A 16,876-nucleotide genomic window follows, 5' to 3' on the forward strand; every position below is an offset into this window, starting at 1 on the left:
GGGGTGGGGGTGCCCCACCATCCAAAATACTGGCCATGATAGATAAACGAGGGAGTGGAGACTCACCCGCCAGCTATGTAGAAGGCCTAATGGAGCACGAAGAGCGACAGACAACAGCAGAGCAGAGTGCTGTGATTAGGATGAATAGCCAGCGATGAGTAAGGGTTATCCAATCAGAGTTATAATCCACGGTAAAATAACAACAGTAAAGTCCAAACTATAATCCAGTAAAGTCAGGTATCCAGAAGAGCAGGAGAGGAGATGAAACGATAGACGTGAAACACGACACGGCAAAACAAAGCAAACAAACGAAAAAGTTCCAGCAAGAAGCGGCAGCAAAAATGCACACAGCATACTCTCACCGGAAGCGGAGATTGTAGGATAGATAATCTATCTAGGATAGATAAGATTCTAGGATAGATAATCTATCTAGGATGGATCATTATAAATTAGGATACAAATTTATAATTAGTAGTTTTGTAGATTGTATATTTTTATTGAGTATATTTAGTACTTAAGACAAAGGACTTAAATGCTTGCACAATGTACACCTTTTGGGTTAGCATGTGTACATAATATATTACATAACTACACAGTAAATACTGAGGACCAAATCAGCATATTAAAATGATTTCTAAAGGATCATGCAACACTGACAAATAGAGCAATGGCTGTTGGGAATTCAGCTTTTCCATCACAAGAATAGATTATATAATTATATATAAATATTATATAAATAGAAATAACAAATAATTTTGAAAAAAATAACAAATCTTAACGACCCCAAACTTAAAAAAAAAAATCATAATGAACCCAAACTTTTGAACAATAGTGAATATTGCTACCATTTACTTTCAATTTGCCATTTAAGTTTTTGACTAGGTTTGCAGATTGCTTTTGGTAACTAATAAATCTTCAAATATTCAACACATTATCACAACAAATTCAATAAATTCAGTGACAGAGTCATTAGCCTTTTTAATTCTCATCTTAACTGCGCCACAGCAACACTGCCCAGATAATGTAGTTTCCTCTAAACAAGCCAACCTAGAAACATTATTCTCACCCCGCTTGCCTTCACAACATAATTTCCACATGAGTCAATTACAGTCCCCAATCACATAAGACAAAACGGCGGTGAGTCCCGTGAGAATCTGTATGCTACCCAGAACCTGCGGCACTGCTGATACAGCATAAAGGCTAAAGTGAAGGTTGAATGTGTGGTGTTTGATAAGAAAAACAGACGTAGTGCTCCTGAGTGGCACAATCAAGACTACTGACCTCACTACTCCACAGGCAGACTCAAGGGAAATGAAGCGGAAAACAAACCCAAGAGATGTCATTTCACTACAGTGCTGAATGAACACCACCCTTGACTAATGGGCCTCACAAATTATATTCCAGACTCTACGCTAACATGAGGTCTAGAGGTACCCTGGTACAAGCAGTGCAGTGAAAAACATGACTGAATCTTGTCAACGTGTTTAAAATATTGACTTCCTTAATGAACATTTACAATAATTTCCATGCTTAAAGCACCTAAGATACCAGTGAACATTATCCCATTTTTGACTTCATAGTCTTTCAACAAAATGAAATAATTTGCTCAGACTCTGAAGCGACTTTTTGCTCAAGTCACCTACGCCACCATAAGATACTGGATAATATAATCCAATAAAACAAATGTGCAAACATTTTACTTTTAGAGGTACAACAGTTTGTCACTAGGGCAGTGTCCTTAATGGGACAACTCTATCTTATTTACCCTAAAAAGGTGCATATTAGTAACCTTGAGTAGTAATATTTACTCTCAAGGACCTACTAGTAAATAGGGTACTACTGTAAAACAATAGAATGTTATTTTAAATTCTAATAATATTTCACAATATTACTATAAAATAAGGAACTACTAAGATACCACTACAAAAAGGTTATTAGCTCTCGTGGTACTTTGACGTCATACACCAATCAGTCTGTGCAGCTTCAAGTCGTACACACTTCTTGTTGTATTTAGGCATCACATTCTATCCTCCATTCTGGCATATGATGCCTACTTTTCTCGATCCAGTTCCAAAGATATAAAGTGCCATCTATAAATGTTTTTCTTGTTAAATATGCAGTTTCACTTGAAAATACATGACATTACATAAGTAAAAAGAAAATGTCATTTCATGTTGAATTCAAACTGCCAAATCTCACCCTATTGCACATTTTTCAGTTGGCATCACCTAAAGTAATTTGACAATAACAGCTATAAAAATGAAACCGATAGAACTATGTGGCATGCTGCTCTGAGGGAATTCAGAATTCCAAAATGTAAAAATTAAAAAAAGTGTAAACAAGTGAAAAGGACACTTACATATGGAGCTGAATCCAAGCTCTCTGTATTTACCACGACAGGGGGAGGATTTGCCTGCAAGAGAAAACAGTCCAGTTAATGCATGAATTTCAGCACATTTCCATTCCATTCGTTGCGTTTAGCAGATAAGGTAACTAGAAAAAGCCATGTTAAGCATCATTCTATATAGCAAAGGTATGTTCACTTACTCTCCACATGACGTTACATATACCACCACTGGCACTCACACCAGATTAACACAGCGCTGCCAGCATACGTACGTACATGGCATTTTATACTGCAGAACATGCAATGCTGAAGCATGAATTCTATTACGAGCCAAAAGTAGCCTAAAATGAAATCCACTCTTTCTCTCTCGCTTGCTCAATCTCTCTGTCTGTCTTTTTGTGGGGCTTTCCACTTCCTCCGGCTGGTCGACACACAGATGCTATTAGTCAAGGGGAGCCGTGGTACTTTGCCTGACTCTGGGTCTGATAATCCTTCAGGCTCATCAATGAGCAGTGGAATGGCAGGGATCAAGAAAAAATGACCAACAGGAAGAGAGCAAAAAAAATAAGGGAGGGAGCGGGTGTAGAGGGAAAATAGAGAAAGAAAAAAAGACCTGTGACGTTGATGAAGAGATGACAGCGGGCTCCGCAGGGACAGTGGAGATTGGGATCACAGGGATTATGAGAGTGGAGGGTGGTACAGCATCTGTCTGCTGAACAATAGAATGGAAGGGGAGAGGTCAGGTCACATATACATACACAACAACATAACATTGCACAGCACTGCATTGGAATCACCATGAGGGATGGGTGCAAGTGGGTGTCTGTATGAGTGTGTGAGCAAAGATTGAAGCAAATTCGAGGAGGGGGGGAAGGGGTCACACTTGGGAGCTGCAAGACGCTCCGTTTGTGATTATTGGAGAATGGAAATGAGCATGTGAATGATAATGAGACCATAATCCACATAGGGACCACATGGCACAGTTATGAAAACAAAACAGTGGCCACATATATCTGTGGCTAGACTGCGCAATTCAACTTCCACAGTATATCATTCATGTTACTGTCAGTATTTTTCCATGGCTGTCTTTGTGAAAGCTATACATGTCTCTAGAAACTGCTTTCTTGCACAGTCTTACACAAAAGCTCCTGACATGCAAAGTCACTCTAGTGCTTGAGATTTTATAGTTCATATTCATATTTTTCAGCTTGTTACAAATTTGTAAAGAAAAAGACTGTATCAAGTAAAATATTGTAACAAAAAAAGATATTTTTATGAAGAACAATTGCAAAGAAAAAAAGGATAGTTCACCCAATTATCCATCCATTCCACCAAAATTTTCACGCATCAGAAATTTCATAAAGACATTGTAAAATTAACCCATATGAACTGAGCGATTTAATCCCAGTTTAAGTCTACTGAAGAGACACAATTGCTTTATATGATGAACCGATTTCATTTAGATTTAAAAACATAGATCAACACATATACATAAAGTACACAAAATATGGCAAGAGGAAGCTCAAACGAGCTGGCTTGACACAAGAACTAATGAGGTTTCTCATGTGTAATGCAAGTGTAGCTGAGCTACCACTGACCATCTTTGATGTGTTCTATGTATGTGCATTGATTGATGATTATACGTGAATAAAAGCAAAAAAAAAAATTTTTTTTAAGTATTAGGCTACAGGTTAGGGTAATTGATAACAGAATAATTTTTTTCTTATGAATGAAGAAAAACATTGTGTAAATTATCCCTTTTAATGTTGAGCCACAGGGTACTTTGATGTGGAACCTTCTAGTCCTACATAGATGCAGATGAAGTTGCAGGTCTGGAACCTACTCTATGCAACCACAAACACTTCTAGCAATATAAGCAGAACCCAAGGCATGACACAATGCAAGCATGCTTTGCATTCTCATAGTTACAACAATAGATGCCATAGCAGGAATTAGCATCAATTTCTTTTTTGTCTTGAGAGAAGTAGTTTTAAAGAGTTAGTTAAAAGTTAGTTAAACTGTGTCAACACTTTTAGTGAGTGGAATACTGGCATGGACATTTGATGTCAACTCTAATGCCACCTTGAGTATTGAGGTTTGTTAACCCCACAGTCCCAGAGGAACGCATGTTAAGCGGCATTTGCTTGCTAAGCGACTGCATTTGTGTACTTAAATAAGTTTGTAGAGAGTTACTGATACTGTTATTGAGACTCGTGCTACTTGTTTTCTGAGCTGTGTTTGACGACAAGCAGAGGGAACTTTCTCTACATATTCATGGGTGAGAAAAGAAAACACACATTGTAACACTATGATGGCATAAGTCCATGTCACACTCTGACATCCAGCCTGGGGAATGGCTTGGAGGAGTTTAGCTTTCTCTGACACAACACTCGCACACCACATGTGATACTCAGCCAATGATGTACAATATGCAGAGATTTCACAATTAACTCTCCATCTAGAAAGAAAGCTTGAAGTGTGGCCATACAGGATTTATATGCGTCTGTTTTAATTCTTAGTAAAATAAACTGACATTTTACCATGGAAAACAGCTTGGACTGGCTCAATGAATCCCTTTGGACAGATCTGAAAGAAGTGATGCCATTTTATGCAGAACAACAATATCTAAGCATGTTCAGGAGTAACTCATCTAGTGCTTGGACAGGTATGTTAATATTTAATCAGAGGAATCATGCCCATTCAAACTATGGGGACACATGCCCCCTCAGATTTTTGAGCCAAATGGATTTTGAATGCAGCTTTCAATAAATAACTAAATAAATAATATTTTATATTTGATAAAGTTTTGCGATTATTGTAATAATCTATAATAAAGACATAATATTTTAAAACATTCCTATTATGCTCTTTTACAAAGTCTTGATTTTGTTTTGGGGGTGTACTAGAACATGCTCTCCATGCTTGGTGACGCATTATTTTTCACATAATTTACATTATTAAAATACCTTTCTCCCCAGGCTGGCACAACTGGCACAATTAGTTCCGGCTTTGATGAAGGTCCGCCTTCCGAAAAACAAAATGTGTTGTGATTGGTTAGCTGTCCCAGTGCGTTGTGATTGGCGAACAGCTTAGACGGTGTTTCAGTACTGCCACGCCCCTTGCTCCGTCTTTCAACAAAAGCTTTTGGCGAATCCGTAGGCACACCGGCGGCGCCGTTCGGCGTCTGTCCGCAGCGCCCAGCTACGTCGTGTTATACTTGTAAGAATTGTTCTAGACATGCCGAAAATTTGACGCTACAGCACAGCAGCTCTTCTTTTTCGTTTTCTCAAAAAGAGAAAGGTTGAGCAGCAGTTTAACAATAAATGTAATGTGTATATGTTTCTCTGAAATCTGAGACATCCCAGTTAGTCAACCAATATGCATTTACATAATTTTTTTTTACACACACTACAGTTCAAATGTTTGGTCAGTAAGCCTTTTTTCTGAAAAAAAAAGTTTTTAATTTAGCAAGGAAGCATTAAATAGATCCAAAAAAATTATATATCAATATACAGTGGGTACGGAAAGTATTCAGACCCCCTTAAATTTTTCACTCTTTGTTATATTGCAGCCATTTGCTAAAATCATTTAAGTTAATTTTTTTTCCTCATTAAATGTACACACAGCACCCCATATTGACAGAAAAACACAGAATTGTTGACATCTTTGCAGATTTATTAAAAAAGAAAAACTGAAAAATGCTCAGTATTTAGTAGAAGCACCCTTTTGATCTAATACAGCCATGAGTCTTTTTGGGAAAGATGCAACACAAAGAGTGAAAAATTTAAGGGGGTCTGAATACTTTCCGTACCCACTGTATATCAATAGACAGTGACCATGTGCTGATTCTGAACGCGTCTCTCACTGACAAAGGAGTATACTTTAAAGGCTTGCGCGCACAACTGTTTGCGAAATGGAGCTTTGTGCTTGTGTATCCCACCTCTCTCATTCGGCATAAATCCAAATATTCCATAATATTTCCATATTTGTGACGTATCTGAATGCTAAACTATTATTTATTATTTAAATTATAGTCTTTGTACTTCAGTGACACAGAGGCGGGCGCGCTGATGTTTGGTTCACTGTATTTTATTTTGATAAAGTACCAACTGCGATGTCAAGTTAGCAATGCTGGAACTGATATGTTTTGTGTGTGTGTGCGCGATCACTTGTTTCCTGAAGAATCAACTTTAAACACTTCGTCATTTATTGGCTTATTAATAATGCATCACTGTAAAATGTCTACTTTTATTTGTGTACACTCAAAATGAAAACAAAACATTGTGCTTTTGTAAAATAGAATGTATTTTTCACGCACTATATATATATATATATATATATATATATATATATATATATATATATATATATATGTATGTATATATACACACTATATATATATTATATTAAACATTTTATTAAATATATATTTTTATATTTATTTTTTTCAACTTTGCCATCACAGAATAAATTACATTTTAAAATATATTAAAATAGAAAAGTTATTTTAAATTGTAATATTTCACAATACTACTGTTTTTATTGCAGCCTTATAGAGCATTGGTTCCCAACCCTGCACATTTTGCATGGCGCGCTGATGTTTGGTTCACTGTATTTTATTTTGATAAAGTACCAACTGCGATGTCAAGTTAGCAATGCTGGAACTGATATGTTTTGTGTGTGTGTGCGCGATCACTTAAACTCTTTCCTTATACTAGCAGAATAATGCATCACTGTAAAAGGTCTACTTTTATTTGTGTACACTCAATGAAAACAAAACATTGTGCTTTTGTAAAATAAAGAAAACAAATAGGATGCCATTTCTGCCATTTGAGTTTCCTTTCTGTGAACAAATTAAGCGTGTCAAAACAATGAAACTCAGCATATATAGGCTACATTACGTGTCGCACCGTTTTTTCCCTTGTTTATCTGTTAACTAAATCAAATATATTTCAAGTATTTATTCCTCGTATGTATATATGTACTGCAGATTTTATATATATAACAATATAATTTAATATAATAATTAAAATAGAAAAGTTATTTTAAATTGTAATATTTCACAATACTACTGTTTTTATTGCAGCCTTATAGAGCATTGGTTCCCAACCCTGCACATTTTGCATGTCTCCTTTATATGACACACCAGTTTCAGTTCTTGGGAGTCTCTACTAATGAGCTGATGACCTGAATCAGGTGTGTTTGAATAAGGAGACATGCAAAACGTGCAGTGTTGGGGTGCCTCCAGGACCAGGGTTGGGAACCACTGTTATAAAGCATAAGAGACTTCTTTCAAAAAATCTTATCGACCCCAAATTTTTAAACTGTAGTGTATAAAAACACACATACATTGGGTTTACTTGATTTTAAACAATACTGATGGCACTTTAAATGTTGTGGTACCTAAACCCCAAACATACGGTCTCTGCACAGAAACTAAAATTAGAGCTTGTCAATAGCATTGACTGGAGTCCCACTTAAACGTTCCTCTATAGACCTTTAATTGTGGGATTAATTGCTCTAAATGATTTTAACATGGAACAAAACAACACATTAGCAGATCAAAAAGCTTGGCATCGACCTGACAATAACTGACATTCGAAAAGGAAAAAAGATGAATATATAATACACAATCCAATATGCTAAGACAATTCAAGGAATGCGGGACTGGAAAACCACAAAGAAATGCAGTAACAAAACAGAGGCACTCTTGAGACACGAAGGTGATGACAAACACCACGTCCATTATTGTTTATTTGTGTACACTCAATGAAAACAAAACATTGTGCTTTTGTAAAATAAAGAAAACAAATAGGATGCCATTTCTGCCATTTGAGTTTCCTTTCTGTGAACAAATTAAGCGTGTCAAAACAATGAAACTCAGCATATATAGGCTACATTACGTGTCGCACCGTTTTTTCCCTTGTTTATCTGTTAACTAAATCAAATATATTTCAAGTATTTATTCCTCGTATGTATATATGTACTGCAGATTTTATATATATAACAATATAATTTAATATAATATTTAGTATTTTCACATCTAGGTGGAAAAAAATAGTCATTTCTATTACTGTTTTGTTGGTTTTTTCTTGTTGTACCGAAATCGTATCGAACCGTGACCCCCGAACCGAGGTATTTACCAAACCGTGACATCTGTGTACCGTTACACCCCTAATATACAGTGTGTGTATATATATATATATATATTATAGAGCATTGGTTCCCAACCCTGCACATTTTGCATGTCTCCTTTATATGACACACCAGTTTCAGTTCTTGGGAGTCTCTACTAATGAGCTGATGACCTGAATCAGGTGTGTTTGAATAAGGAGACATGCAAAACGTGCAGTGTTGGGGTGCCTCCAGGACCAGGGTTGGGAACCACTGTTATAAAGCATAAGAGACTTCTTTCAAAAAATCTTATCGACCCCAAATTTTTAAACTGTAGTGTATAAAAACACACATACATTGGGTTTACTTGATTTTAAACAATACTGATGGCACTTTAAATGTTGTGGTACCTAAACCCCAAACATACGGTCTCTGCACAGAAACTAAAATTAGAGCTTGTCAATAGCATTGACTGGAGTCCCACTTAAACGTTCCTCTATAGACCTTTAATTGTGGGATTAATTGCTCTAAATGATTTTAACATGGAACAAAACAACACATTAGCAGATCAAAAAGCTTGGCATCGACCTGACAATAACTGACATTCGAAAAGGAAAAAAGATGAATATATAATACACAATCCAATATGCTAAGACAATTCAAGGAATGCGGGACTGGAAAACCACAAAGAAATGCAGTAACAAAACAGAGGCACTCTTGAGACACGAAGGTGATGACAAACACCACGTCCATTATTGTCGATGAAAGACAGACACTAATGAGCAAAAATATCCATTGGAAGACCACAATATCCACACAACCAGTGAAAGAGGTATGTCTGAGTCATCAAGATAAACAAAAATGTGACAGAGCACACCAGTCACGAGTCTAAAGGAGGAACCCAAGTTAATAACATCAAGATGCAGAAAAGCATCCTGAGCCAATGATCAAAGAATGTCTAAACGCGGAGCTGCTCCTTTCTCTGCTCTAACTTACCTTATCAAATGACACAGAGGGCCAAAGAGAAAACCTCTCCCCTGGCCCGTTCACTTTGGCCGTGCTCATAGTGGGGCTCTTCTTCACACTGTCACGTAGATTGAGAAACTTAGTCCTGGTCTTTCCTATGTTTAATGGCAGGGTGCAAGAGTTGTAGCAGATAGGGTGGATGGAGCCCTCCTGGGTCACCATCTGCTGGAGATGCGTTTGCTTGAGGATGGAGGTGGACGGCGGGTTCTGCCTGAGGTTGACCTGCACATGAGAGGCGTTCTTCCTCTCACAGCTGTCTGCTCTCCGGCATCCATACTCATGACCAGAGTAGAAGGTCGTCATGGTCGGCACGTGAGCTAAATGTGAGGAGACGGCGTTGAATTTTAGGACAACCAGGTCGATGGTGAGAAGGCTGCTGTATTTTGGTGCAGTGCCTTGGCAACAAACAAACAGAGGGAAATTCAGCCCGGGCTCTCATGCGTTTGTGTGCACGATGATCCTCTTGCGCTCTTCTGTATCTCTCTCATTCACCCATCCTTTCATCTCTGCATTCTCATGCCAATTAGAGAGCACCAATGAGCAAAGGCATCAGGCGCAGAGTGGCTTTTTCCTGGCATGAATAATCAATGCTGAGCTCCGATTCACATACAAAGCCAGCCTGCTGAAACAGCGCCAACACACAGAGCAACTGTAACCTAGTGAGAGGGGGATCCATATAGTAAACAGCTCCTCACCTACATAATTAATAATATCTGACCTCCCTGCGTTCCTTTAGTCAGCATGACGTTTAAAGGGGATCTTTTCTGTGTTGTTGTGTGAGATCATAGTCAGGTTGACTTAGATATTATATATAAATTAATTAAAGGGGTCATATGATGCTGCTAAAAAGAACATTATTTTGTGTATTTGGTGTAATGAAATGTGTTTATGCGGTTTAAGGTTCAAAAAACACATTTTCCACATACTGTACATTATTGTTTCTCCTCTATGCCCCGCCTTTCTGAAACGCGTCGATTTTTACAAAGCTCATCGATCTGAAAAAGCGAGGTGTGCTCTGATTGGCCAGCAATCCAGTGCGTTGTGATTGGCCGAATACCATAGATTTTGATGTTTGGAATTCATTTTTGTTCAATTGGGGTCACTCAATAAGAAAATAATTAATATAAAGCACCACACAAACTAATGCATATTGCATATGACCACTTTTGTGACAGATGGCTTGTCATAGTGTACAGATGCAAAGGATCTTTCCTTTGCGAATATTATGAATAGATAAATGGCCTAGAATAGCTGCGTTGACATTACAACTCATGGTTATTGGATTGGAGGCTGATTTTATAAGTGGATTTGAATTGATGAGTGTGAGTGCACCAAGCTGTTAACAACCACTGCTTCAGCATTTAGAGTAGTACGTATGTCAGCGGGGATGAGCTTGAATACAATGAGCAGGTTAAAGTGCATTTTAATAATGTAAACTTACAGTGCCAAGCACAAAGCATTAGATTTCAGGACGAAGACGAGAGAATCGGTCTATTCATTCATAATTTGAAAAGTGCTGCTTTTAACACTTTGAATGCTTCAAAAATATATTATAATAATAGTAAGATGGTAATATTAATAATAATTCTGTGGCTCTCTGTAGACCACGTTTTAACCAACTTCTGGTTATTTCAGGTGCAGCTGAGAGGTTTTAATCCAAAACTACAAAGATGTAGTCAGGATTTGGATCAACTGTACAGCACGCCAGTTCACCTCAAGAAACAATGCAGTTCTAGTGCCATCTACTGGCTATACAACCAACAAAATGTTCTTGGATAATTTTGCTTTGATGATCACAACTATCTACAGATAATACCAACACCTGTACATTTTAAATAGAACATACAAGGTATAGAAAGTATACAGTTTCCCATATGTTAGGATCATGATTTTGTTAGGAATCACTTCTGATGACATAGTACTAGGGTGAACCATCACCAAGATATATCTGGGTTATATAAAAATAAATCAATCAGTTTAGCTTAAAGATCAAACCTATTTTAGAAACATACTTTTTTTATATTGCAACTTTATAATACAGTAATGAAACTCATTGTGTCTGAGCAATGATTTTTACTTTTATATAAATACTTTAAACATGATACTGTTATCACTTAATGAATTATTTCTATGAAGATTTACTTAAAAATAAAACGTTTTTGAATGACAGTAATGACAATTAGATTTTATGTCACAATGCAACAAATCTTTTTTTTTTTTAACTTTTTTACTCATATTACTACTACTGTTGTTGCTACTACTATTATAGCGAGATTCACAAGTTAATTTTATTTGTAAAGTGTTTTTTCACAATACACATAGTTTCAAAGTTGTTTTATTGAGAAATTATTGATGTTGATGTTCACAATGCCTTAATGCATAATTGTCCACATTTTAAAAAATATAACTGGGCTATAGTTAGGCAAAGATAAAAAATAATAAAGCAATTGAGATTTGCTATATTTAGTGTTTATTGTTTTATATGCGTGTGCTTGTATGTATGCAGATAAATTGGACATACTTGTAGTTGTATGTTGGTAAGATATTTGTTCATGTGTTATATCACCATATGAGGGATTACGAAATCTTCTGTTCAATTTATAACAATTTCTTGTAGTGACAATACTAATAATTATTTGATGATGATGTGTATCACTGTCACAGTTAATAATACACATATAAATAACAACATTTAAGATTCTGGTCATATTGTCCACCCCAAAGAAGTTTAACTGGAAAGTTATTGGAAATTAATTAATTAATTACTTGAAGGCCATGCCATAATATTTACACATGCATGTATGTTTTAGAGACTTATCTGTTTCTTTTAGACTGTATAAGGGGGATTCGACTGCTCATTTATCTCTCTGACCTTCAGCTGAACTGCTGCTATTATATCAAGTCATATTCAGCTGACTACAATTACGAAGGAACAAGAGTTTGTGCAAGAAATTCTGCTAACACATGTAGTGGCATTATCTGGGCATATTAGCATATGCGCTGATCACACAATATAAGGTAAAGCTCACTGATTAAAAACAATTATTAGGATAACTAATCAAACAGCCTGTCATCTGACAACTAACTTTCTCCGCTGCAACCATCAGTGCTGCAAAGTGGAGCCTCATTTGGTTCAAAGTCACTTGTTATACCGCAGAGCTTGGACTTGAATCCATACAATGAAACTAAAAAGTTTTAATAACAACGATATTTTGATATTTAAGTATTTTTAAGATTTTTTTAGAATTAAAAATATTATGCAAAACACAAAAACTGCTAGCTCAACTGTAACAACCATGACTGAAAACCGTAGACTGGCAGTAAACCCTGAAATGCACATGCGTAGCAAGCAAGTTTATTTGATAGACAGAACTTGTCATTGCCACATATGAGTTGAAAGCTAACATTATGACTTCAAGTCTGTGTCCCATGGCACCTCTGCATGAGCCTGCAGAACTTACCTGACTTGTCCTTGATACGATGCAATCAGTGAAGGTATTGAGCCGGGTGAGCGTAGCGAGAACACGGCGCCAACGGGACGGCGTCTGTTTTGCAGTCTCCTCAGAGGAACTACGTATGGACCACTGTCTGAGCTTGGGTCCAGATGAGCCACCATGGGCCGAACTGGTGCTGCTGCCTCGACTTCCCCTGGAGTACAGGGTGTTTCCACTGAAGATGTAGTTCATCACTGCAAATGCACTATAAATGCACGCCAGTCACTTCTCAGGAGCGTGTTGATGACAAAGACAGGAAAACAAATCTAGCCAAAGTCTAAGAGCTTTTCCAAACAACTTCCTTAATTATGAGCGTGGCTTCCTGTGCCAGACATATCGGGGGATTTCATCAGGACATAGCCTCAAGTGTGCTGTGAAGTCATGACCCTAGATACTCCATTCCGCCCAAGACTTACTCCGTGACACAGCAACAACCATCCAACACTGCTTCGATTCAGACGCACCAGAGAGAATGAAGTAAAGAGAAGAAAGAAAAATATTCTACACAAAGCTAGCTGCTGTTTTTTAGCCTCAAGATGCTGGGTATACAAACTCAAAAATGCCGATCAGTCGCTGGACAAATTACGAGTTGGCACTACTTTGTTCCGCTGAAGCCATCTGTGCAATTCAAAGAGCGTCCAAGTCAAATAATTAACAGCTGCCTGTCCAAGTCCAATTGGGAATGTCACTCTGCCCAACCAACAATGCTTCCGAGTGTCAAAAAATGAGGCCAAGTGAAAACTGGACCCAATCATGCTTCATTCTACAATGACATTCAATCTCCAGTCTTCCAAGAAGGCTTTCCCAGATTATCAAATGTGTAGAAGTTTTTGTCAATAACTGAAAAAACACAGAAAGGAATTAAGTATTCTCCAGGTCCGGATTACCATTTGGTGTGGATGCAGTGCCCAACCTTTAACAGTGGCACTCAGAAGATACCTCTTCCATACAACAGTTTCGTAGATGTGCCACAGGTGCCGGATGATTTGGCTGATTTTGTCACCAGGCTCTGCCTCCACACCCTTGGGAGCTTAAAGCCATGGCAACTGCTCGCACATCTAAGAGAGCCAGCAGGATTTCCCGTGCAGGCTCCGGTCCCCTGTCTTGCACCAGAAGCCACAGTAAACACGCTCTTCTGCTTCAATTGTTGACATATTCATTAGTGCACTAGAGCCTTATCATTCGCATCGTATGTCAACACCACGCTGGCTCGAGCACTGTGATAGTCGTGCATGCCTCCATGTAATCAGATAAAGCCCTTTGCACATAAACACCAGTGAATTAAACTGAAGAATTGGCTTGTAAGGATTAGCTGACTAAGGATTGGCTTGTTTAGCTTTAACTATTGATCTAGAGGGTAAGATGGCATCCCAAACAATGATGCTAAAGCTCCTCCCTCTGAAAAGATTGCCAATAGATATGGCAGGACATCAATAATACATACCAAATTACCTCTGAATACACAGTGTGCATGTCTAATGAGATGCCAGCAAAACCCATTTAGAGCCGCCTCTCAGAACCAAGCCTGTCACCTTACTAATTGACATTTAAACCAGCACGATGCAGCACTGAGCAGCATGGAAAATCCACATCAGTAGTAATAACAGATGGATCAGACCAGGGTAACATGTTAAGATGTGGTGCAATGGTAACAGCTACTGCACGAAGGTACCGACTGACTTTTTCTACAGCTACAATGGGCAACTAACATTGGATATCAGTTTTCAAATCTTCCATAGGCCACACAATGGAACACAAATTAGGCTGGCTATTGACAGGGTCAGACTGCTGGTCAGCTTCTCAATAGATGTTGAAAGCAGGGTCAGGATCCATAGATGTTGTCTAGGCTATTCCTGTCACCACCTTTTCTCTTGATTTTGTGTCTGATAAAAGCCTGTTCTGTTCGGGAAACATGAAAGAACTGCTGCTAATGACAACCTTGCCCACAACTGTGACCCATGAAATTTATTTTATCAAAAGAGAAACTCAATCCATACATATAACAGGTTCCCAACTCAAATAAATGCATTGTCTAATGTAGGTCCTTGAAGTAATGTAGGTCCTTGAAGAGCTGAAATATATTGAAAAGCAATGTGACAATATCATTTTATCTGCTTATAAATGTTTTAATTTAATTTTTATGTCTTTTTTTCATTTGAGATCACCTGAGATAATCTGGAGATCACCTGAGTGTACATTATTATAAATACATATATATATATTTTAGGGCAGGTAATTTAACACGTTAATTAGATTAATTAATTACGGTGAAAAATAACATGCTAAAATTATTAATGCATTTAACGCACGTGCCCCGCCCCAGACCCACGTGGGTCATCTGACATTTCATGCAGTTGATTGATGACAAATATGAGGCAGGGGCCTGGGCAACAACTCACTGCATGATGGAGCCTAGAGAACATAGTTAGAATGTCCCTATATGGGGCAAAAATGCCCGTTTGAGTTTTCGTCTCATATTTACATCAAATAGTTAAGCAATATCACACGAGTGCAAATTTGATACTGATCTTATACAACAGTTCAGTAAATAAGAAGTTAATATTGTGTTATTTTTAGAGATCGACCGATATATCGATTTACCGATATTTTTCCCGATATTTAAGCATTTTACAATAATCGGATATCGGTTCTGTAATATCGGATTCACCGATAAACGCCGCCATCTTGTGGATGTTTTGAGAATTGCGCACAGGATCACCATTGCAGCGCATCTGAGGGGAAACAAGACAACAACAACGGCGTGCACGGGTACTTGATTTACTGTAGTTAGTAAACTTTATTTAACATACAAATGTGTCAATTCTGATGCTCAATTTTACCGAACTAATGGCTGCTGATGACTATTTTAATTGAATTCTGCTAAAGTGCGCGCTTGTAAGTGTTCGTTAAATGCCTAACGTTAATTACGTGAGTACAGGTCTGCTCATATCTGAAAATAATATATGAAAAACATATAATATATTTACATAAAAACATTCTAGCTTATATTTGTTTAGAACATTTTTAAATTAATGTAAAAACAAAATGAATTGTAAAACTGAAAGTTATTTTTAAAATTGTGTTCAGCATGGTGGGCCGCATTTGATTAACACTTTTTTAAGATGACTGAAAGGAGGAAAAACCAAAGTGAAGTATGGACTTACTTCACTCAGTCATTTATTTACTTTATAACAGTAAATAAATATCGGTTCTGCATATCGGTTATCGGGCACATAAACATGCAAATAATTGGTATCGATATCGGTTATAAAATATCAATATCGGTCGATCACTAGTTATTTTAGACACAATGTTGTCTGTTTTGCTCAATTTTGCCAACAAAAGTATAAAGACAAAGCAGAACCGTTCGTCTCCGAGCAACACACAGCGGCATTTCATTTCTTAATGCACGTTTTGAACGAATTGGGTGAATCATTTGGCTTGTTGAAACATTGGCCATAGGCGCGTTGGATTTGAAGTGGCGCTGCACAGATCGATTGGTGTATGATATCAAAGGACCGCAAGAGTGATTCAAAGGCTTAAGGAGCCATCTGCTCTCTATAGCTCTCGCGGTACTTTGATGTCACACACCGATCGGTCTGATGGTGATGATCCATTTCAATGGACCATTCATAATGAGAACCATTTACTTCACTCCTGAATGAATCAGCCATTTAATCAAATGAATGAATAAATTACTCGATGACTTAATCATTAAGACAATTACCATCACCTACTGGCAGTTTTAGTTTATTGTTTAGAGTATAATTTTATTAAAGAAATAATTTCATATTTCCATAGTAATAATAATAAAATTAATAAAATTAATTATTAAAGGTATAGTTCACCCACCAAAAAATGACAACTGTGTCATCATTTGCTCACCTTGCTCACC

General features: G+C 37.3%; 1 protein-coding gene across 14 annotated transcripts in view; it reads right to left on the minus strand.

The window, feature by feature from the left end:
- The window catches only part of dlg1b (discs large MAGUK scaffold protein 1b), a 140,420-nt gene that overhangs the window by 50,157 nt on the left and 73,387 nt on the right, over positions 1–16,876 (minus strand). For 7 of the 14 annotated variants that reach the window (XM_016508551.1, XM_016508553.1, XM_016508548.1 and 4 more), the window contains one exon: positions 2,360–2,413. In XM_016508551.1, the coding sequence (XP_016364037.1) occupies positions 2,360–2,413 (54 nt within the window). Of the gene's footprint in view, positions 1–2,359; positions 2,414–2,547; positions 2,696–2,960; positions 3,060–9,457; positions 10,037–16,876 lie in introns of those variants that run through there. The other 7 variants (XM_016508552.1, XM_016508549.1, XM_016508547.1 and 4 more) reach the window with 4 other exon arrangements.

Source organism: Sinocyclocheilus rhinocerous, unplaced genomic scaffold, assembly GCF_001515625.1.
Source record: "Sinocyclocheilus rhinocerous isolate Xijiao unplaced genomic scaffold, SAMN03320098_v1.1 scaffold2279, whole genome shotgun sequence".
In the NCBI taxonomy this organism is placed as follows: Eukaryota; Metazoa; Chordata; class Actinopteri; order Cypriniformes; family Cyprinidae; genus Sinocyclocheilus; species Sinocyclocheilus rhinocerous.